We start from the raw sequence: 18,693 nt of genomic DNA, 5'->3' as shown, positions 1-18,693 counted from the left end.
TGTACAAAGACAGAGAAAAAGCAGACAAATGTAAGGAAAAGCTGTTCACTTTAGCATCATGAAGAAAAATGTTCTCCAACTGCGAGCCTCTAAAGAGCATTCCTGAGCATTAGAAACCACAAAATCAAAATCAGTTACAAGACATCTTTGTGCTTGCATAGGCAGTATCATCCTTCTAAAACTTCCTCCTCAGCTTTCTTGCAGAAGCCATGGACTGCTGGAAGCAAGGGGAAAGCAGGACCTGGACTTTTCCCACCCTGATCCTCTGCCTCTATGGATTCTTCTCCATGATGAAACCATCAGAACCTTTCCTAACACCATATCTAACAGGGCCAGATAAAAACCTGACTACAGATGAGGTATGGTTTTACTCTTTCATATGGAGCAGAAAAATAGAAAAGTAAAACTTGAAACAATGTTTTTAAAGATGAAAAAAAAGAACCCAAACAAAAAAAAACCCACAAGTGTAGCCAGTTTTGGCAGGTTAAAATTTGAAGAAAATGACATAAATAAAAGATCCATTTAATAGATTTAAGATCCATTTGCCTGCTCAAAAGTCACATGCTGCTTTAGTGTGATTATATACTTTATTAATAACTTCTGAGAAAAAAGTTCCTCTATGAAGTCTTTTAAAGATAAATGAACTTCATTTCCCAAAGAATAACAACACAGACATTTCCTCTTCTAGGTTACAAACCGGGTTTTCCCAGTTTGGACATACTCCTACCTTGCACTCCTTCTCCCAGTCTTCCTCATTACAGACTATGTGCGCTACAAGCCCGTCCTCCTCCTCCAGGGCATCAGCTTCATCATCACGTGGCTCTTGCTCCTCTTCGCACATGGAGTGGTGGCCATGCAGATAGTGGAATTCTTCTACGGCATGGTGACAGCCGCCGAGGTCGCCTATTACGCCTACATCTACAGTGTTGTCAGCAGCGATCACTATCAGAGGGTGACGAGCTATTGCAGAAGTATCACTCTGGTTGCAGCCACAGTTGCTGCCGTGCTGGGACAGCTGCTCGTGTCCTTAGCAGATGTATCCTACTTTCACCTTCACGCCATCACTTTGGCTTCTGTGTCCCTGGCATTCCTGTGTTCGTTTTTCCTCCCAATGCCCCAAAAGAGTATGTTCTTCCACAGGAAAGAGATCTCGGAAACTCTCCCAGGAATAGAGAAAACGGTGGCTACAGTCAGCTCCGACAGGCCACCGAGCTGCCAAGAGGACAAGAGCTCTCCATCTGCTGACAGGGCACCAGCACTTGAACAGCAGACTGGTAATGCCAAGCCACAGAATCATGTGCTCAGGGTTCTGGTGCAGCTGAGCAAGGACTTGAGGGACTGCTACAGCTCTAGGAAACTTCTCTACTGGTCCCTGTGGTGGGCTCTGGCTACAGCAGGCTTTAACCAGGTGCTGAATTACATCCAAGTGCTGTGGGACTTCAGAGCCCCCTCTCACAGCTCTGCAGTGTACAATGGAGCTGTTGAAGCAATTGCCACTTTTCTAGGTAAGTAAAGACCATTAGCAACTACTTCTAACCCATCCTGTGCTGATGGCATTCTTCAGCTATGTCATTCATACCTTTATCCCTCCTATCAGGACCAAGGTCAACAGCAACAGCCTCCAATATATAACGCCCAAAACAAGCAGTGTGCAAAGCATGTTTTCACTCTACAACTTTATCAGTGGGGTCTTCAAAAATAATCTTAAATATATAGATAAGCTTTCCTTTGTTAAGGGAGTCTCATTCCACCAAAGCACTTTAGATGTTTAAATTCACAGCTGTTTAGGCCATGAATTTAACCCCAAGTAAACACATTAAAAACCCTGTGCAATGACACCTTTTATATTCCTCCCTCAAATATACTTTAAGCCAGGATATGCATTGTGCATTCAAGATTTAGCTCTTTGAGGTTCAAAACAGTTCAAATGCAAGCTATGCTTGATTTGTTTGGGGTTTTTTTTTCTCTTTTTTTAGGACTGGGATATCTAACTTTATTCTATCAGTATGTAGAGGATGCACAAGTCACATCATACACTTACATCCAGGTGCTAAATCCACTCAGAGGCACCCATGTTCCTTTGGATGAGGTTGTTGGATGTTTCTTTGCCCCCAAACAAGCATCACACAGCTCTCATAGCAATGGTACCAGTTTATACAGATGAGAAGGTTTTGGGTTTTTTTATTTGGGTTGTTTGGTTTTTTTTTTCCCCCAGAAAAACAACATAATCCTTTCACTAAGATCTTTTTCTAGTTAAGTACTCTTGTGCAACAGGACCAAAAAAAGATTTTTAGTCATTCCAAAATACAGAGAACTTATTGAATTCATTATGCTACTGACATTAATCACTACACTTTTGCACTGGAAGCAGATGCTCACGCCACATAACCAAAGTGATGTTAGCAAAAGGTAACATCAGAATATACCACCCTGACTTGGCAGTGTTTCTCATATTCGTGTTGTGCTGCTGTAAAGAACTTGCACAAGACATTGGGGTGTGATCCACCAGAGGAAAAAAATAAACTTATCTATATCATACCTCATCATTACAGTCATCAAGGAGAAACAGATACTTCTAAGATTAAAAATTACTCTTGTCTTGAAGCAGACAACAGAATAGACCAGCTGAATCATGAATTAGAAGCACGTAACTCCTGAAGTGTCTACTCCTTGCTGAATTCCTCCCTCTCATGGAATCATTTATTTCTCAATGCAGATGCGTACAAGTTTTAAAATTGCATGAGACTCCTAAGACGGGCAATCAGGGGTCTTACCTTTGCAACAGATGCATTTTTGTAGCAGGCCCACCAAAAGCAAACAGTGCCTTTTCTTTCTCAGTTTCACAAATAAACTCACTTGATATTTCACAAAACTTTTTTTTGACAGCTTAGCCTCTTTATGAGCTGCACAGAGCTAAACTCTTAAACTAGAAGGTTTACTAGCTTAGTTATAAAATACAAGCTGGAAGAATTGTCTTCTTGAGCTCCAAAACATGTTCCTAATTCTCTCCCTAGAGATACATGCTGGGTACAGACAACTAAATAATGAATCCTTCTACAGAAGAGTTTATCATGTGAAGAGGAATAAAACATAATGAATGGAATGGCAAAGACTTGATTTATACACTTGTCTAAAAACAACCAGTCACTTGAATGACTTCAGAAGTGATTAGAAATGCTTTTAGAAAACTTCATAACTACTCTGCTTCATTATTCAGCATTGCCTTTTAGCATATGAGTGGCAAGATTTGATGATATAGACTATAGAACAGATACAACATTTACATGTTTTCTTCTCTTTTTCTAGGCTCAGTAACATCTTTCATAGCACAATATGTGAAAATTAATTGGGACCTTTTTGGAGAACTGGCTTTAGGGATCTTCTCTACAATAGATGCTGTTTCTCTGCTTCTCATGCACTTCACTACCAACATCTGGGCATGTTATGCTGGCTATCTCATTTTCAAAGCATGCTATATGCTGCTCATAACAATAGCAACGTAAGTATAAAACCTTACAGTGCTGCCATTACACACAGAATACTAACCGTGCTTTAAATTTGCTTTGGGCATCCCTCCTTTCACTCAGAGGCAGCTGATCTAATGCTAGACATAACTGTTTAGGTAAAGACAAGCACACTTAAATGTCTAGTTATGTAGTTTTTGTTCTTCTAAGCACCCAGGAAAGAAAAACTACCAAAAGGATATTGAGCATTTACCTAAACAGAAATTAAACAAGGTACAACGTATCTTTATTACTAAAGACAATAGTAACAGCAAAACATATACATAATTTTCCTCTTTCCTGGCATGAAAGATGCAAAGTGAACAGTAGAGACAAGAAATCTTTGACAACCATCCTTTAAGATCCCCTGATACCTCAAACACCTTGCTGATATGCTTTTTAGCATGTTATGAACTACACAAATGCAAGAAAATGTTTGGCATAGTGTTCCCCAACATAGCTTTACACATGCAATACTTAATGATATTATGATGTAAAGCAAGAATAAAAAAGAGAACATCAAACTCAGACAAGGCCTACTAGGAGAGTAAGTTATTCTGTTGTCAGAAATAGGAAAATAAAATAACAAATATTCTATTTAAACTGTATAATAAATATAACACTTTTTTATTACACCAGTTGTTTTGTTGATAGGAATATCTTTAGACATACCATAGTATTTTATTAACAAAAGTGACAGATGCATATGTCAAAACCCAAAATTATTCAGATACCATTTAAAAAATCTGCTACACAGTAATGTGTTACAAGATATGCCTATCTTTAATGAAACCAAGTGAATCCTCTATTTTCATTTTGGTGGTGGTTAACGCATTATAGTGGATCACACCTGAACTATTTCAGTATATTCTACAAACAAATGAAGCACCATTTACTCTGTCCTCCATATATCATCTGCTTGAACCATTTCTCTTCATCAAGTAAATGGAGAGCAACAGCTTTCCACCCAGTGTGAAGTAACTGACAGGCAAGTCTCACATTAGGTTCCAGATCGCAGTCAATCTGAGCATGGAACGGTATGCCTTGTTGTTTGGATTCAACAACTTCATTGCACTGGTGATTCAGACCATTCTTACAGTAGTTATTGTAGATTCAAGAGGCCTGGGACTGGACATAGTGAATCAGGTAAGTGTTATTAACTTACTTTCTATTTACTGCTTTGTCAATTCATTTTCAAAAGCTCACCAAGAAAGAAATTGCTATTCTGAAGGACAATTTAATTCCCTCTTTCTTCTACAGAAATCTATACATCTTGCTTTTCCCTCATGTCAGCCATAATTATTCCGTTTCACCTTTTAGTGCAACATTTAGGATATCAGATGCTGGTCTTTAACTTTTCAAAGTCAAATACAGCAGAACATAAATAACCAGGCACTGCTATCTGACCAGATTTTGTTAATTAAAAGGACACTGAATAACATCCTCTCTGCCCAAAAATTCAGGTAGGTTTTCTTAAATGCAGAATCAACATGGCTACATGTTGGTAGGAGACTTCAAGGCTGAGAGACACAGACTAGCTTATTGAAGTCATTTCAGCTCATGTGAAAAGGAAGGACACCTGCCTTCTCATTCCAGATGAGAAGCAAACCTGGTCTGTATCTCAATGTGAACAATAAAGTCTTTTGCACTTAGTTTTAGCACTTAATTTGGGGTGGGATATGCTATCTCACAAATGTCCCTAACTTCAGTCAGCCCAATTCCACTCATGTCGGAATCAAGTGAAATGTACTGACTTCAGCACTTTCTCATATGGGATCTCAGCTGAGGCCACTTCCTACTCCCATGGAAGAAGAATAAAGCTATTCAGATATTCTCCACAGAGAAGGCAAAAGTAATTTTAAAAGAGTAAAAGTTGAATTAAACACTAAAATCAAAACTTTAAAATTAAGGACAGGAATATGTAGAACTTCATAAATAGCCTTGCCTCTGTTGTTGGAAATACTGATCCAAAGTCATGGTATATTTACTGAAGCCAGTGTGCTGACAGCATTAAAATGTGCAAGTAAGGGCAAAAAAAAGGACCATTTCAGACTCCTCACTTGCCTTATTCATGACCACAGGTAATGAAGCTACTTCTACATTTTGCACAAATAGAAAAAAAATCCTGTCCCTATCCTTTCCCCCCTGATGTTTATTAAGAAGCATAAGGATTGGAAGCAAGGGGCAAAGATCTGCTGTTTGCTGGAAAAGCTAAGATTTTGTTTAATCACAAAGCAAAAACTTGAGCATAGAGAAAGTGTGCCAGAACACAGGTAAACAAAAGGGAGTGCCTGACATCTCCAAAATAAGCAGTGTTTCCCTAATGTGTTTTTTATTAATTCCTCTGCCTTTTTCTTTCCCTCCCAGTTTTTAATTTATGGCAGCTACTTTGCAGTCATAGGTGGAATTTTCTTGATCAGAAGCATTTGCACACTTGTCTCAAGCAAATGCTAAAGGAGAATAACAAGATCTTATGAAGAGCATCTGTAACTGGCTATATGACATGGGTGTATGGGTCAGGCAGACAACCTCACATGGCCACGCCCTCACAGGAGAAGAGCTTCTACTGCAGCATGCAGGGAACAGCAGTGCAAGATGAATGTACAACACAGCCCTGAAAAGCTATGCTGAATCATTACACCATTTCATTACAACATATGCCAGCTAAGAGATTATCATAATAGCACTGTGCCAAGAAGAAAAAGATAAATTGCTTTAGGTTCTTATTTACTTGCTTACAAATAGCTTGATAGCAGTTATTTATACACAAGAATAGAGTAACCACCTTGGCATCGCACTGTGCACAATGGCAGAGATTAGAGTTCACCCTGCCTTGCTTGTTCTAGCTCTTATATATGGTGTTGGCAAGCTGCTTCCATGCACATTTGCTTATGCATGCAGGTTAAGGGTCTATCTCCTCACCTCTGCACATATCTTGTTCTGAACCAAGGAACAAGGGGCTGTGTTTGCACCATTATATTCTTTCCTAACTACAGGCAATTTGATGGCAGACTCCTCCCTTCTAATTTAAAGGCCCATGTCAGAAGCAGGCGTTTTGCACACAAGAGTGCAGAAAAGCAGAGTTTGCACAATCTATCTGAGAAGTTTCACTAAAACACTGCTAAGCCACCATTGTTGCTCTGCCTGCACTTGAAAGCCACAACCTAAATACTGCTATGGACTCAGTACAATCTCAACCCAGAAGAAAAATACTTCAGAGTCAAAACAAAATGAAACCCCTCCCTCCTTCCCTTGTGCTTCCAGTAAAATTAAATTCAGGACTGAGTGTCTTCCCATTTCAACAGGAAAAGAAAAAAAATTTCAAAGGGATTGAGTAGTATGGACTAAAACCAGAGAAATAAATACATTGTGGAGAAATTTGGCTGATTTTGCACAGCAAAGTTCCAGATTAACAAAAACATCAAAAGAAGATTTATAACTGAAACAAAAAGCTAGCATCATATGTGCTTTTGAGTGCCAAATGAAGGAGGCCCATTGATCTTGTCCAAGGATTTGGCAGGATCAGCATCTCAGAATTTATCAAGAAGTGTCAAGTCCTACAGCTAATTTAGTCCAGCACAAAGGACAGTTAGTCCAGGAGAAGAAAAAAGGGACTATGAGTTTGCACAGTGAATGCCTAATTTAATATAAACTATATCCATATGTTAAAGTTATTTCTGTACTGCTATTTGCTTCTAGCTTCCAATACCTACTTCTAATAAAAATAGAAAATGCTTAGCATTTGGAGAATAATATTTTTCCTGTAGATACACAAGCTATCATTTCTACAGACATATGTGCTTTTCATACAGTTGTCATATATTGCAACTAGACAAACTGTCCAGAGGTGAAAACAGGCAGGAGAAAATCAATTTGTTTCAAGTTATAAGAACAATCAGTAGGACTTGAGCAAATGAACCCAGCTGATTTTCTAGGCTTTTAGTTTATGGTTGTGTATTGTGTGGGCACTCTCCATTGCAAACTGGCTCTAAGCAGAACAGTTGTAAAAGCAGATGTACTTAGTCTCCACTAAGTAGTAAGTATCTTTTATTACTGCAGAACCAAGGGCATGATATTCCTGCCTGAAGAAATGAGGACAAAGTCCAGTAGAGCAAAGACTGTTTTGTTTTACTTTTGCTTGTGAGTAGGAATCTTCTCTTGAGGCATTTAGTTAAGGAACTAGGTGCTAGTTTGTGTTTCAACGAGAAACTAGTTTGTGTTTCAACGAGAAAGAACATGGTATGCCCAGCTCCACAGTCTCAAACTGCCTTTGGTACAGAAAGTTGACAAATATTTCTGTGTAGCATCTGACAAAAGAAAAAAAAAAAAAGGCAATAATAAGCTGCAGGAAAGAATCTAGAAAAACTGGTAGAAAGAACAATAAAAGTTCTTCCATTCTGAACTGGTCAGAACTCACTGCCTTCCATGTATATGGGATGCCACTAAGGAGGAAAGGAACCAAGTAGACACAATGTATTCATTTTGCAGATGTAGAGAATACTATTTTTGGAAAATACATAAGACTTTAAAAAAAATAAATCTATTCCTATTCTCTTGAATTTCCAAAAGAAATATTCTGAGGTTGGGACTTGCGGGGAGCATTGTCAGGTGTAGAAAAGGAAGAGGACAGCTCTTCAAAGTGTTGGGAAGGACACAACGCAGTGGAGGCAGAAACAACATCAAGAAAATGGTAAGACCTTACATTACCCTGGGTTTTCAGCTGCAAATTAGTATTAACCCAGGAACCAGAGATTTCATCCAAAACAGCAAGATGGACACATCTAGCTGTGTGTTCTTGTACTTACACATACACTCTTTGAAGTGGAGATAGTTGAGGCTCGGCAGGTTATGAGTAAGGCTGGAACCACAGGCTCTACTTCTGCAGGAAAATGAAACTGAACAAATCCACCTTTCCTTGAATGTTTTAGTATTACGTGCTTATCTTTCTCCCAGCATGCTAAAGGATTCCACACAAATATGAAAATCCAAAGCGAAGCACATTGCTCCCCATAGCTACACCCCCTTCTTAACACAACACTACCTACCTTTGAAACATTGGTAGGTTTGGGGGCTAGTCTTCTATGAAGATACAGTCTTGCAAGCTAATTAGGCCAGTTCTGGCCAACAAGGTAGCAAACAAATTGTATCTTTGTATTCAAAGCAAGCAGGTATTAACCCAGCACTGCACAGGTTACCAGAGAAATGCTAGTCAACAGCCACCTTTCAGCAGGCCAGTAGACCTACCCAGCAGTATCTTCCCCATGGTTCTTTCCCTTTCTCAGTAGTCATTGGTAAAGAAAAAAATGCAGAGGCAAGCCTGGCTTCTCTGAACACTTGCCTGCCTGGTTGCACTACACACTCCAAGCGGTGTGAGAGCTTTCCATATCTGTAGAACAAGACCAGGCTCACAAAGCTGCTCTCAGTAGCACATAGGGCCTCTCGTGCTGCATTTGCTCCCACTGTTACCACCCATTCCACCAACAGGCTTCAGGGTCAACTCTGTCCTTTGATGAATGGTGGAAGGTGTAGGGAGCCAAGCCTAAAAAAAAAAATATATATATATATATATATATTAGAAAGAAGAAGAAATTATTTTTATGGTAAAATAAAAATAATCACTGGGTTAAGGAAAGCAAAGCAGCAGCATTTCTCTGAAGTACTTCAGGTTTGATTTTTTTAGCCTAGAAGCTAGACTTGGAAGCTCCTCTTCTTGTCCATTTGCTCTTAAAAAATGACAGATTGGTCCTTACATGGAAGCACTTCCTTGTCAACTAATATTATGAGTTATTCAATGTCCTACATCCCCTCATCCCCAGCAAAGCCAAAAAAGTCCCCATGAGCCCAGAGGCCACTGCAGTATGCACAGGGGTAGGTCAGTGTGAGCTCAAACTGTAAAATGGGTGCTGTGTCTTATCCATGAATCAGAGACTAGAGTTTCTAAAGGTGTTCAGTAATACAGAAATGCAATCATGATTGCTTTCTTCCTATGTCAGTTTATATTAATCATTAGCTACCGTGAGTCTTAAAGCTTTATCTTAACATTAGACCTCAGTTTACTGACAAAACCTGTAAAGGAGAAAGCTTCCTCTGCAACCTTCACAGATAAATTCTGCAAGCAAGAATTGTGTTGAATTATTATTATATAAATTCTATTAACATTTTATCAAGTTTAGAAAGAACTTTTAAGAAACAGACACAGAAATTTCTTACTACCTTCAACCCTGATGCGTGGTTTCTGACTTCTCTTCAAAAAGACAGAAGTCATCCCAGGAAGAAACTGCACCCACAGGAAATGCACCACAGCCACAGCTTCGACAGGTAATCCGTTACCTTTGGAGTTATTTGGAAGTGTGCTGGCCACTCATTTTCTCAGTGCATTTGCAAGTAATGCAAGATTATGCTGATGTTATCACTAAGTCCAGGTTTTAATGTAGTTTTATTTTGAAAAGGTAACATATCAAAAGATTTCAAAGCAGATCTAGTGTTAAGGATAATATAGGCTATATTTTATAGACAGTGATTTGTAAGAGAAAGATGATAATTAGAGGCAATCATGTAAAATCAAGTTTTAAGGTTAGGGCTGGTTTTTATAACATTCCTCTGAGATCACAGAAATACTGCTGTAACAACATACTATTCACGCTAAGTTTTAATAAATACAATCACACAGTGCAAGTATAAGCACTTCTGAAAGTGCCTGATGTAAAATGGAATTCCACAATTTAAAAGAAATAGCTTGCAACAGCTTGATTAAATATCAGTTCTTTGCTTTCATTCTGTTATGTTTCAGAACATCATTTCACTTGTTTTCCAGGAACAGTGGAATTGACTTTCTAACGCAAAACAAGTAAAATAAGCTTAAAAAACCCCAAACCTCTTTAGACTTCTTTTTCTGCCAGCTACTGTGAAGAAACAAATCTCGTTCTTTTCCTTTTGATCATCACTTTCAAAGGTGAAGTCAAGATTCTTCTTTTCTAGGACTGAGCAGGTGCCATGAACAGATAAGTTTCTGCATCTTTGTTTCCCTACTCAAATGATTAAAGTGCAAGAACTATGGTAAGTATTAAAGCATTTTGAAGAAACTGAGCTCAAAATGGGCTGCGAGCTGGCTGGTGGCTTTTTATTTTCTGCAAAAAGGCTTGTACTTCTATTGTTCCACTTGGCTCTCAGGCTGAAAATCAACCAAAAAAGCACCTTCTTGAGCATGCTGAGATGGAGCCTTAATCTCACAGTTTCACTCGTTCAGAAGTGAGACTGTAATGGAACTTCATCCTTTCACTGTCATACATCCACTCAATTCTGTCACTAAACCCAACCTTTGGTAGACAATACAAAGGCTGGAGTTTACTGCCATCAATGCACTTTGACCCAAGTTGTTCATTTACAAGCTGCATCTGTAATCACTGGCAGGTTTAGTGAGAGAAACATTAGCAGAACTAAGTGTCACAGATGGAGTCATGCACTTCACTCACAAGAGAAAGGCAGCAATAAACTTCAATGGTTCAATGGTAAAAGTGACAGTGGTTTAACAAGACTCACTGGCAAGGTACACTTGATTATTTACTGCATAAGAGGACGGGGTAGAATGAAACCATCAGCAAGACCCTCTCATTGAGTCACAAGATTCAGGAAGGACCCTCTTGCTTTCTCAATTCCTTCTTGGGAAAGAGCCTAGGTGCAGCTAGATCCACTCCTAGTCTGATTTGGTCAACAGTTTACGTCTAAAGGATTCTATCTGTACAATCAATCCTTTACATGTCTAAGACTTAGAAGTTAACATGCTATTAATCACTTATCCATAATATGTTGTGGCAAGGAATCTCTTAACCTCAAGGAATAACCTTGAGAGGCATCCCTTGAGAGGATATCCCCACGTGCAGCCTGCTGCTGTGCAGGAGAGCTAAACATGCTCGGGGCTGCCCACTGTATAGAGGGCAAGATGATTGGATGATGGCCATGTTTGCATACCAGCAAGAACTCTGGGTCACCATTCCAGACAGCCCCCACCATTGCCATCCATCTGCCAAAGTCCAGAGTAAGCTTGTGGTTACGGCTTCAGCAGGGCTGGGGGGAAGGAGTGTTAAAAAGTAAACTTACAAATGAATTTTTGCCAACTGTGAAGAACATATTTATAAAATTCCTGTTGTGCTCTTTCTTGTTTGTTTGTTTTGTTTAGGACTATGGATTGCTGGAAAGGAGCTGTAGGCCACAGCTGGATTTATCCCACACTGATCATCTGTGCAAATGGATTCTTCTCCACGATGAGGCCATCAGAAGCTTTTCTCACTCCTTATCTAACCGGACCAGACAAAAACCTAACACTTGAAGAAGTAATTATTCTTTTAAGTAATAATTCAATGCTTAAAGCATTAGCTCTTACTTACGTATCAATAACTGAAGGGGAGATGAAGTGTTCAATAATACAGGTATTATTTTATCTAGAGACTCATATTTAAGATTCTTCCAGAAAAGATTAAGGAGTCCCCTCTTTTGCAGAAGGTCAAACCTAAAGCCCCTACATTCTTAAGACTTTGAAATCACTGTCATGGTTGTTTAAAAAATTGATATTTTCAGCAAAGTCCGGTCAACTAGTTCCACTCTCCACCTAAACCCCAGAGGAGGGGCAACACTAAGACTTATACTTATCACGGAATTGATTACACTGACATAGTGATTGCAAATGGTAAGAAAACCAAGCAGACTTCCCCAGATGAGCTGCTGGATTACTACCTACATTACAGGGCTGCCCTATACATTCATTAACCTGTGGAGGCCAGATTCATATTCAAAAAAGTTGTAGGGTTTTTTTTTGTTTGTTTACTTGTTGGGGGGTTTGGGTAGGTTTTATTGTTGGTGGTGGTTTTTTGTTGGTTGTTTGTTTGCTGGGGTCTTTTTGACTACAGCATATGCTTCAAGTTCCCTTGCTTTGCTCCTCTGTTCAGCACTGACTGCTTTAGGTGTACACTTCCCAACAACAGGGGGCGTCGTTAACAAGCAGCTGAGTCACGGAGCTATACTATAATTGGAAAAGACAGCTTGGTTCACCCCCATGCAGCTAATACGAAGAACAGTCACTCCTGATGTGCAGCAGCAAATATTAAGGCAGAAAATAGGCCTTTACTGGAATTCTTTTTCAGCCAATCTACCTGTTTATTCAGTGGAGCCTAGCATTGCTGTGTTTGCCTCCTGAAGGAGCCCATTTACAGTTTCACAACTTTATCACAGATTCAAAGAATCACAGAATCATTAGGGTTGGAAGGGATCCCTGGAGATCATCTAGTCCAACTGTCAGGCAGTTTAAGCCTGCGCAATTCATATAATTCCATGTTTCCTGTTACAACTATGATCCTTCAACACCATTATCAAAAAGCTTTGAAAGCAACATTTCAAATTTAATTAAGAAAAAAAAAAAAAATCCTCTTTTGTTCTCTTCTAGGTTACAAACCGGGTTTTCCCAGTTTGGACATACTCCTACCTTGCACTCCTTCTCCCAGTCTTCCTCATTACAGACTATGTGCGCTACAAGCCCGTCCTCCTCCTCCAGGGCATCAGCTTCATCATCACGTGGCTCTTGCTCCTCTTCGCACATGGAGTGGTGGCCATGCAGATAGTGGAATTCTTCTACGGCATGGTGACAGCCGCCGAGGTCGCCTATTACGCCTACATCTACAGTGTTGTCAGCAGCGATCACTATCAGAGGGTGACGAGCTATTGCAGAAGTATCACTCTGGTTGCAGCCACAGTTGCTGCCGTGCTGGGACAGCTGCTCGTGTCCTTAGCAGATGTATCCTACTTTCACCTTCACGCCATCACTTTGGCTTCTGTGTCCCTGGCATTCCTGTGTTCGTTTTTCCTCCCAATGCCCCAAAAGAGTATGTTCTTCCACAGGAAAGAGATCTCGGAAACTCTCCCAGGAATAGAGAAAACGGTGGCTACAGTCAGCTCCGACAGGCCACCGAGCTGCCAAGAGGACAAGAGCTCTCCATCTGCTGACAGGGCACCAGCACCTGAACAGCAGACTGGTAATGCCAAGCCACAGAATCATGTGCTCAGGGTTCTGGTGCAGCTGAGCAAGGACTTGAGGGACTGCTACAGCTCTAGGAAACTTCTCTACTGGTCCCTGTGGTGGGCTCTGGCTACAGCAGGCTTTAACCAGGTGCTGAATTACATCCAAGTGCTGTGGGACTTCAGAGCCCCCTCTCACAGCTCTGCAGTGTACAATGGAGCTGTTGAAGCAATTGCCACTTTTCTAGGTAAGTAAAGACCATTAGCAACTACTTCTAACCCATCCTGTGCTGATGGCATTCTTCAGCTATGTCATTCATACCTTTATCCCTCCTATCAGGACCAAGGTCAACAGCAACAGCCTCCAATATATAACGCCCAAAACAAGCAGTGTGCAAAGCATGTTTTCACTCTACAACTTTATCAGTGGGGTCTTCAAAAATAATCTTAAATATATAGATAAGCTTTCCTTTGTTAAGGGAGTCTCATTCCACCAAAGCACTTTAGATGTTTAAATTCACAGCTGTTTAGGCCATGAATTTAACCCCAAGTAAACACATTAAAAACCCTGTGCAATGACACCTTTTACATTCCTCCCTCAAATATACTCGAAGCCAGGTGGTTTAAGAATTAAAAAGAGCATATTAGCAGCTACCTTGCCCTAGATGGTCTGTTTAGACTGTGGATTAAAGATCACTTCAGGATAAGTGCTCCTGAACAAGTAAATATTCTGTGACTGCACCGGTATCCTGATCAATGCCTCTGGACTGGAGATGCTGGGAAAGCAGAGATTACAAAAAACCCAACAAAACAAAAAACCCCACAAACACACACACAACCAAAAACAAAACAAAAAAACCCCATGCAAAACCCCACAACCATTCAAGGCCCTGGAATTTATACCATATTACACTCAAGTTTTTTACTATATGTGAAGGTCAATAAGGCATTGACAAATGGAGTTCATAAGATATTCTTTTTTCCTGAAACTGAAACGATGCTTTCATTAAAAAAAAAAAATAAAAAAGAAAGCATGAAGGAGTGCAACAGATTTTCTTTTCATAAAGATCTTTACATGAAGGAAAAAGTCCATTTCTATTTTGGCACAAAATGCTTGGTAGGATTGTTGTTCTCTCCGCTCACTGTTGTCAAAAAATGGAGTAACAATAGACTGTACACTGTTGCCCCCAGCCTTAGGCATGAGGCACTTTCTCAGAGGACTTCAGTTTGTGCAGGCTCTGTAAGCAAGGAGAAAACCACTCAGCCAATGGAAGACTCCCACACCACTAACAGAAAATATAAACCACACCATTATCAAAGCCCATTGAAACAGTTATCAGAGCTCCTGGTATGATCCATTTACACAGATATGTGATGGCTTTAGAAGGATAAAGTTTCAGAGTTCTAATTACTACTTTTAAATTTTTAGGTTCAGCAACATCCATGGCAGTTGGATATGTCAAAGTAAACTGGGATCTTTCTGGAGAACTGGCTTTGGGTATTTTTTCTGCAATGGATGCTGGTTCTCTGTTTCTCATGCACTTCACTGACAACATCTGGGCATGTTATGCTGGTTACCTTGTCTTTAAAGCATGCTATATGCTCCTTATAACAATAGCAACGTAAGTATAATACACAACTAATTAAATTTAATTTATTTAGAAATAATTTAGAATTAAATTCTAATTAAACTTATTTAAATCAGTGTCACAGCTTTATATTTATCAAAATTTTACTGAAAGCTTTCCTAGAAATGTTTTTTAAATAGGTCATGACAACAGCACATATTTCTAGCTTATATAAAACTGTTTAAAATTATGACCTAACCATTACAATAGGTTATTCCAAGTCAGCAAATCTTATTCTGCATCTAGTTTTTAAATGATCTGTGCACAAGTACTCTCTAAACGATCAAATGAACATACTCAAGACTTTAACAAAAATATCCACTCAAGAGAAGTAGGATGCACAAAAGCACCAAAGCCAGAAAAACAAGGGATTTCTGCCAAAATGGTGCTGTTGAAGCTTAATAGCCAAGGCTTTATCCTTTGAAGAATCCACTGTGCACATTATATTATTCCCAAACTTCCTCCCATAAGTAAAATTGCAAACATACGGTTTTGTTAACCTGCACATTCATTTTCAGGTTTCAGGTTGCTGTCAATCTAAGCATGGAGCGTTATGCTTTGATGTTTGGCTTTAATAACTTTGTTGCACTGGTGATACAGACAATTTTAACTGTTGTCGTAGTAGATTCAAAAGGTCTGGGACTCAATATCAGCACCCAGGTATGCTACATTACTCGCACTGCTCTCAGTTCCTTTGCCTTCCTCGCAAAGAGGGTTCTACTCCAAGGTTATCCTCTGGGAACATACTGGGTAATGTGCTATCTTAGGACAGTTACTCACTTGAAAAACAGGTTCATCTGAAGAGAACTAGCAGCAGCTAGTACAAACTACTTGTCCTCTAGTCCTGCCAATTTTGCTTTTCTCTAATAATTTTAAGAACGTTTTCAAAGAGCAGAAGGAAAAGACTACCACCTATTACTCAATTTTGTTTTGTTTTGTTCTATTTCTTTCTTTAAAGGCCTACTATTCACAAATTTATTGTCAAAATATCCTAACAGAAGCAGGAAGCCAGCTGAAAGGCAACCTACTGGTCTCTTACCAGGCTAATTCTAAGTTACATTGTTTCACTGGATGCACCTTTAAGTTACCGTAATTCTGAAAAGTTACTGATCTCTCAATTCCCCATTAAATTTTTAAATTTAAAGCTTAAACTTACATACAGAATGAGGTCCAAACCTTTAGCTTTTGTCTTTTCAGAGAAGAGCCAGGAAGTGCAGAGTAGCTGTCCTCCTCCCTTAACTGAGGTGGGGAAGGGAAGCACGTAATACATTATCCTCCTCTCCTCCTTTTATAGCCACAGACTTCCTTCAGTATGAAGTCAAGCAGCCAGACTTCTTGAATCCTTTCAAGATGGGATCATTTTGGGGTGTGGGTAGCACAGAAGGGAAGGCAACAGGAGAGGGACACTCTTAAGTTACTACCTAATAGCAGAAGCAGTTAACTCTTCCTCATCTTTCTTCCCCACCTCCATTTCCCAGTTTCTCATTTATGGCAGCTACTTCACGTTCATAGCTGGAATTTTCCTAATCAGAAGCATATACACCATGATCTCCCTCAACTGCAGAAATCCCAATGTGGTTGGTGAAAGCATTGATCATTAACAACTGAGACAAAAAGAATGGTTGCAAGCTACAGTGCAGAAGGCTGCATCATCAACTTTTTCAACTGGAAGTTGTGACATGCATTTTTAAAGCAAGTTAACAAATAGCAATAAACCAGTTATTTTTTTTCCAAAAGATGCTACTTCTGTCTGTTCCAAGGTGGATTACTGCAACATTATACAGCATAGCAATACTGCCACTTCAGTTTACAGCCCAATAGCAGTAAATTTCGGATTGCACAGACAATGCACTCCTCAGAAATGTGAAGTTACAAGACTGTAAGGAAAACATGTCGTTATATACGGATAAACTGCTACCGATGCAGTGACAGCTGTACTGTGACTGCTGGGGATGTACACAGACAAAACATTAACCTTCCCTTTTTAGTGTCTGTCCTGATGAGCATATATATTAATTATGTCTGATAACTGCCATGACCAACACACACTTAACTTTAGAAGCAAAACCCCTCCTAAACTAGATTTTATACCATGGGGAGACACTTCAATTTCTATATAAGGGAGTCTTAAATAACACAACTAGAAGTTTAGATATAACTAAAGCTAATTAGGTAATGGTTTCCCTACTGCATTCAATAATGTCCACTTTGGAGACAACTGTATCAGACAGCAGCAAATTACACTGCGTCCCTTTACCATAACTTACACATTTGCCCAGAGTCAGAAGTAAATTGATGTTTCCCCAAATTCAGCTCACAAGAAAGTAAAAATCATTAACTCCTTTAAAAACATAATTTTAAAAGCTGCTGGAGATTGCCTTTATGCCCCAGTAAGTTTTCCCTTTAGAAGAGCAGAATACTTGCATCATATTCACAGTTCTATTCCAGGAATTCTGACTAAATTTGGCCCTTTCCAAATCAATTTCTTGCCTCAGCATTTGTTTCAACATTGTGCTTGGGAGTTTGCAGCCATTAAATAACTTTGAACTGCAGTACCTGGGCATCACATCTGCTTTGTAGAACTCAGGATGTACCCCTTATAGCATTGTCTTACACGTGTAAGAGCTGACATAATAGGATTGAAAGTATTAATCTAGGTGGTCTCCAAATTAATTTCTGTACAAGGGCTAAAGTTAAATGCTTTGATTCTAAAACAGAAGAAGATACTGAAAAGCTAGTGAAAGTATAGCTTTTTGGCAACACTGCTAGTTGCATGAGCAATTGTGTGACCAACTGCAGAAGTTTCAAAGACAAAACACAATCACAGGCAAATAATTAATTTTGTAAATATAGCTATTTCAAAATGTAATCAACAAAACAGCTATGGTGTCAGTTTCTGCTCAATATAAAGGAGACTTAAAACAATTCAAGATCTTCAGCTACTCGTCTGGAGCTTGACAAAATTAGTGAACATACGTTAAACGGACATAGTTGTGTATAATAAAAGTTGCCAGCCTTTTATTTGCATTCAAGCTAGTTACAAAAAAAAAAACAAACCCCACACCACAAAAGGTATTCTACTATTTCTGCAGCATAACCTAAAACTACATGCCTTGCATGCTTACATGAATTTCAGTGTCTCTTAGCAGTAATCAGCTTCATTCATCAGCAGTAACTTAAATAGATGCTGATGAATGAAGCCTTGCCCAAAGCTTCATTTACATTAAGTGAAGAGATCACAGGATTGTTCCCCTTCCATAAGGCTGTTCATCCTGATGAGATGTTGGGTAGATTTGGTCCAGTTCCCTGCAATAAGCATATTTAAGCGTTTCACACATCCTTCTGAACCCCTGCAGTTCCCCACTCTCTACTGAATTTATGCATTACTATCCCAAAACAGGGAAGAACTACAGGCTATTTATACTTTGCTAAAAATCAGTGGCAAGAGCAAGGGCATCACTAACATCCTGGAAACCCTTAATTGCTGGGGATTTATTTAGTGAATTTCGCAGAGAACCTTGGAAATTAAACTATACACAATAACCAGCACTCCTCAT

General features: G+C 39.3%; 2 protein-coding genes and 1 long non-coding RNA gene across 3 annotated transcripts; 2 read left to right on the top strand and 1 right to left on the bottom strand.

Annotated features, from left to right (window-relative positions):
- Nucleotides 1–685: 685 nt before the first annotated feature.
- On the top strand, nucleotides 686–6,089 carry LOC115611285 (thiamine transporter 2-like). Its single transcript, XM_030493987.1, has 4 exons — nucleotides 686–1,505; nucleotides 3,307–3,499; nucleotides 4,508–4,649; nucleotides 5,871–6,089. Exons 1-4 carry the CDS (start codon nucleotides 854–856, stop codon nucleotides 5,955–5,957), a joined length of 1,074 nt encoding a protein of 357 aa, XP_030349847.1. The 5' UTR covers nucleotides 686–853; the 3' UTR covers nucleotides 5,958–6,089.
- On the bottom strand, nucleotides 730–14,342 carry LOC115611287. Its single transcript, XR_003992530.1, has 2 exons — nucleotides 14,117–14,342; nucleotides 730–1,864 (listed from the first exon to the last, which is right to left on the bottom strand). It is a non-coding gene; the product is annotated as an uncharacterized LOC115611287 (long non-coding RNA).
- Nucleotides 11,614–16,826, top strand: LOC115611286 (thiamine transporter 2-like). The gene is made up of 5 exons (XM_030493988.1): nucleotides 11,614–11,833; nucleotides 12,940–13,756; nucleotides 14,938–15,130; nucleotides 15,655–15,796; nucleotides 16,615–16,826. Exons 1-5 carry the CDS (start codon nucleotides 11,684–11,686, stop codon nucleotides 16,735–16,737), a joined length of 1,425 nt encoding a protein of 474 aa, XP_030349848.1. The 5' UTR covers nucleotides 11,614–11,683; the 3' UTR covers nucleotides 16,738–16,826.
- Nucleotides 16,827–18,693: the final 1,867 nt, after the last annotated feature.

This window comes from Strigops habroptila, chromosome 8, assembly GCF_004027225.2.
Source record: "Strigops habroptila isolate Jane chromosome 8, bStrHab1.2.pri, whole genome shotgun sequence".
Classification (NCBI taxonomy): Eukaryota; Metazoa; Chordata; class Aves; order Psittaciformes; family Psittacidae; genus Strigops; species Strigops habroptila.
This window is presented reverse-complemented; position numbering and strand designations above follow the sequence as displayed.

Coding starts and splice junctions, on each gene's coding strand:
- LOC115611286 (XM_030493988.1), top strand. CDS start 11,684: ATGGATTGCTGGAAAGGAGCTGTAGGCCACAGCTGGATTTATCCCACA. Junction 11,834..12,939: donor AAAACCTAACACTTGAAGAA/GTAATTATTCTT, acceptor GTTCTCTTCTAG/GTTACAAACCGGGTTTTCCC. Junction 15,131..15,654: donor CTCCTTATAACAATAGCAAC/GTAAGTATAATA, acceptor ATTCATTTTCAG/GTTTCAGGTTGCTGTCAATC.
- LOC115611285 (XM_030493987.1), top strand. CDS start 854: ATGCAGATAGTGGAATTCTTCTACGGCATGGTGACAGCCGCCGAGGTC. Junction 1,506..3,306: donor AGCAATTGCCACTTTTCTAG/GTAAGTAAAGAC, acceptor CTCTTTTTCTAG/GCTCAGTAACATCTTTCATA. Junction 4,650..5,870: donor GACTGGACATAGTGAATCAG/GTAAGTGTTATT, acceptor TTTCCCTCCCAG/TTTTTAATTTATGGCAGCTA.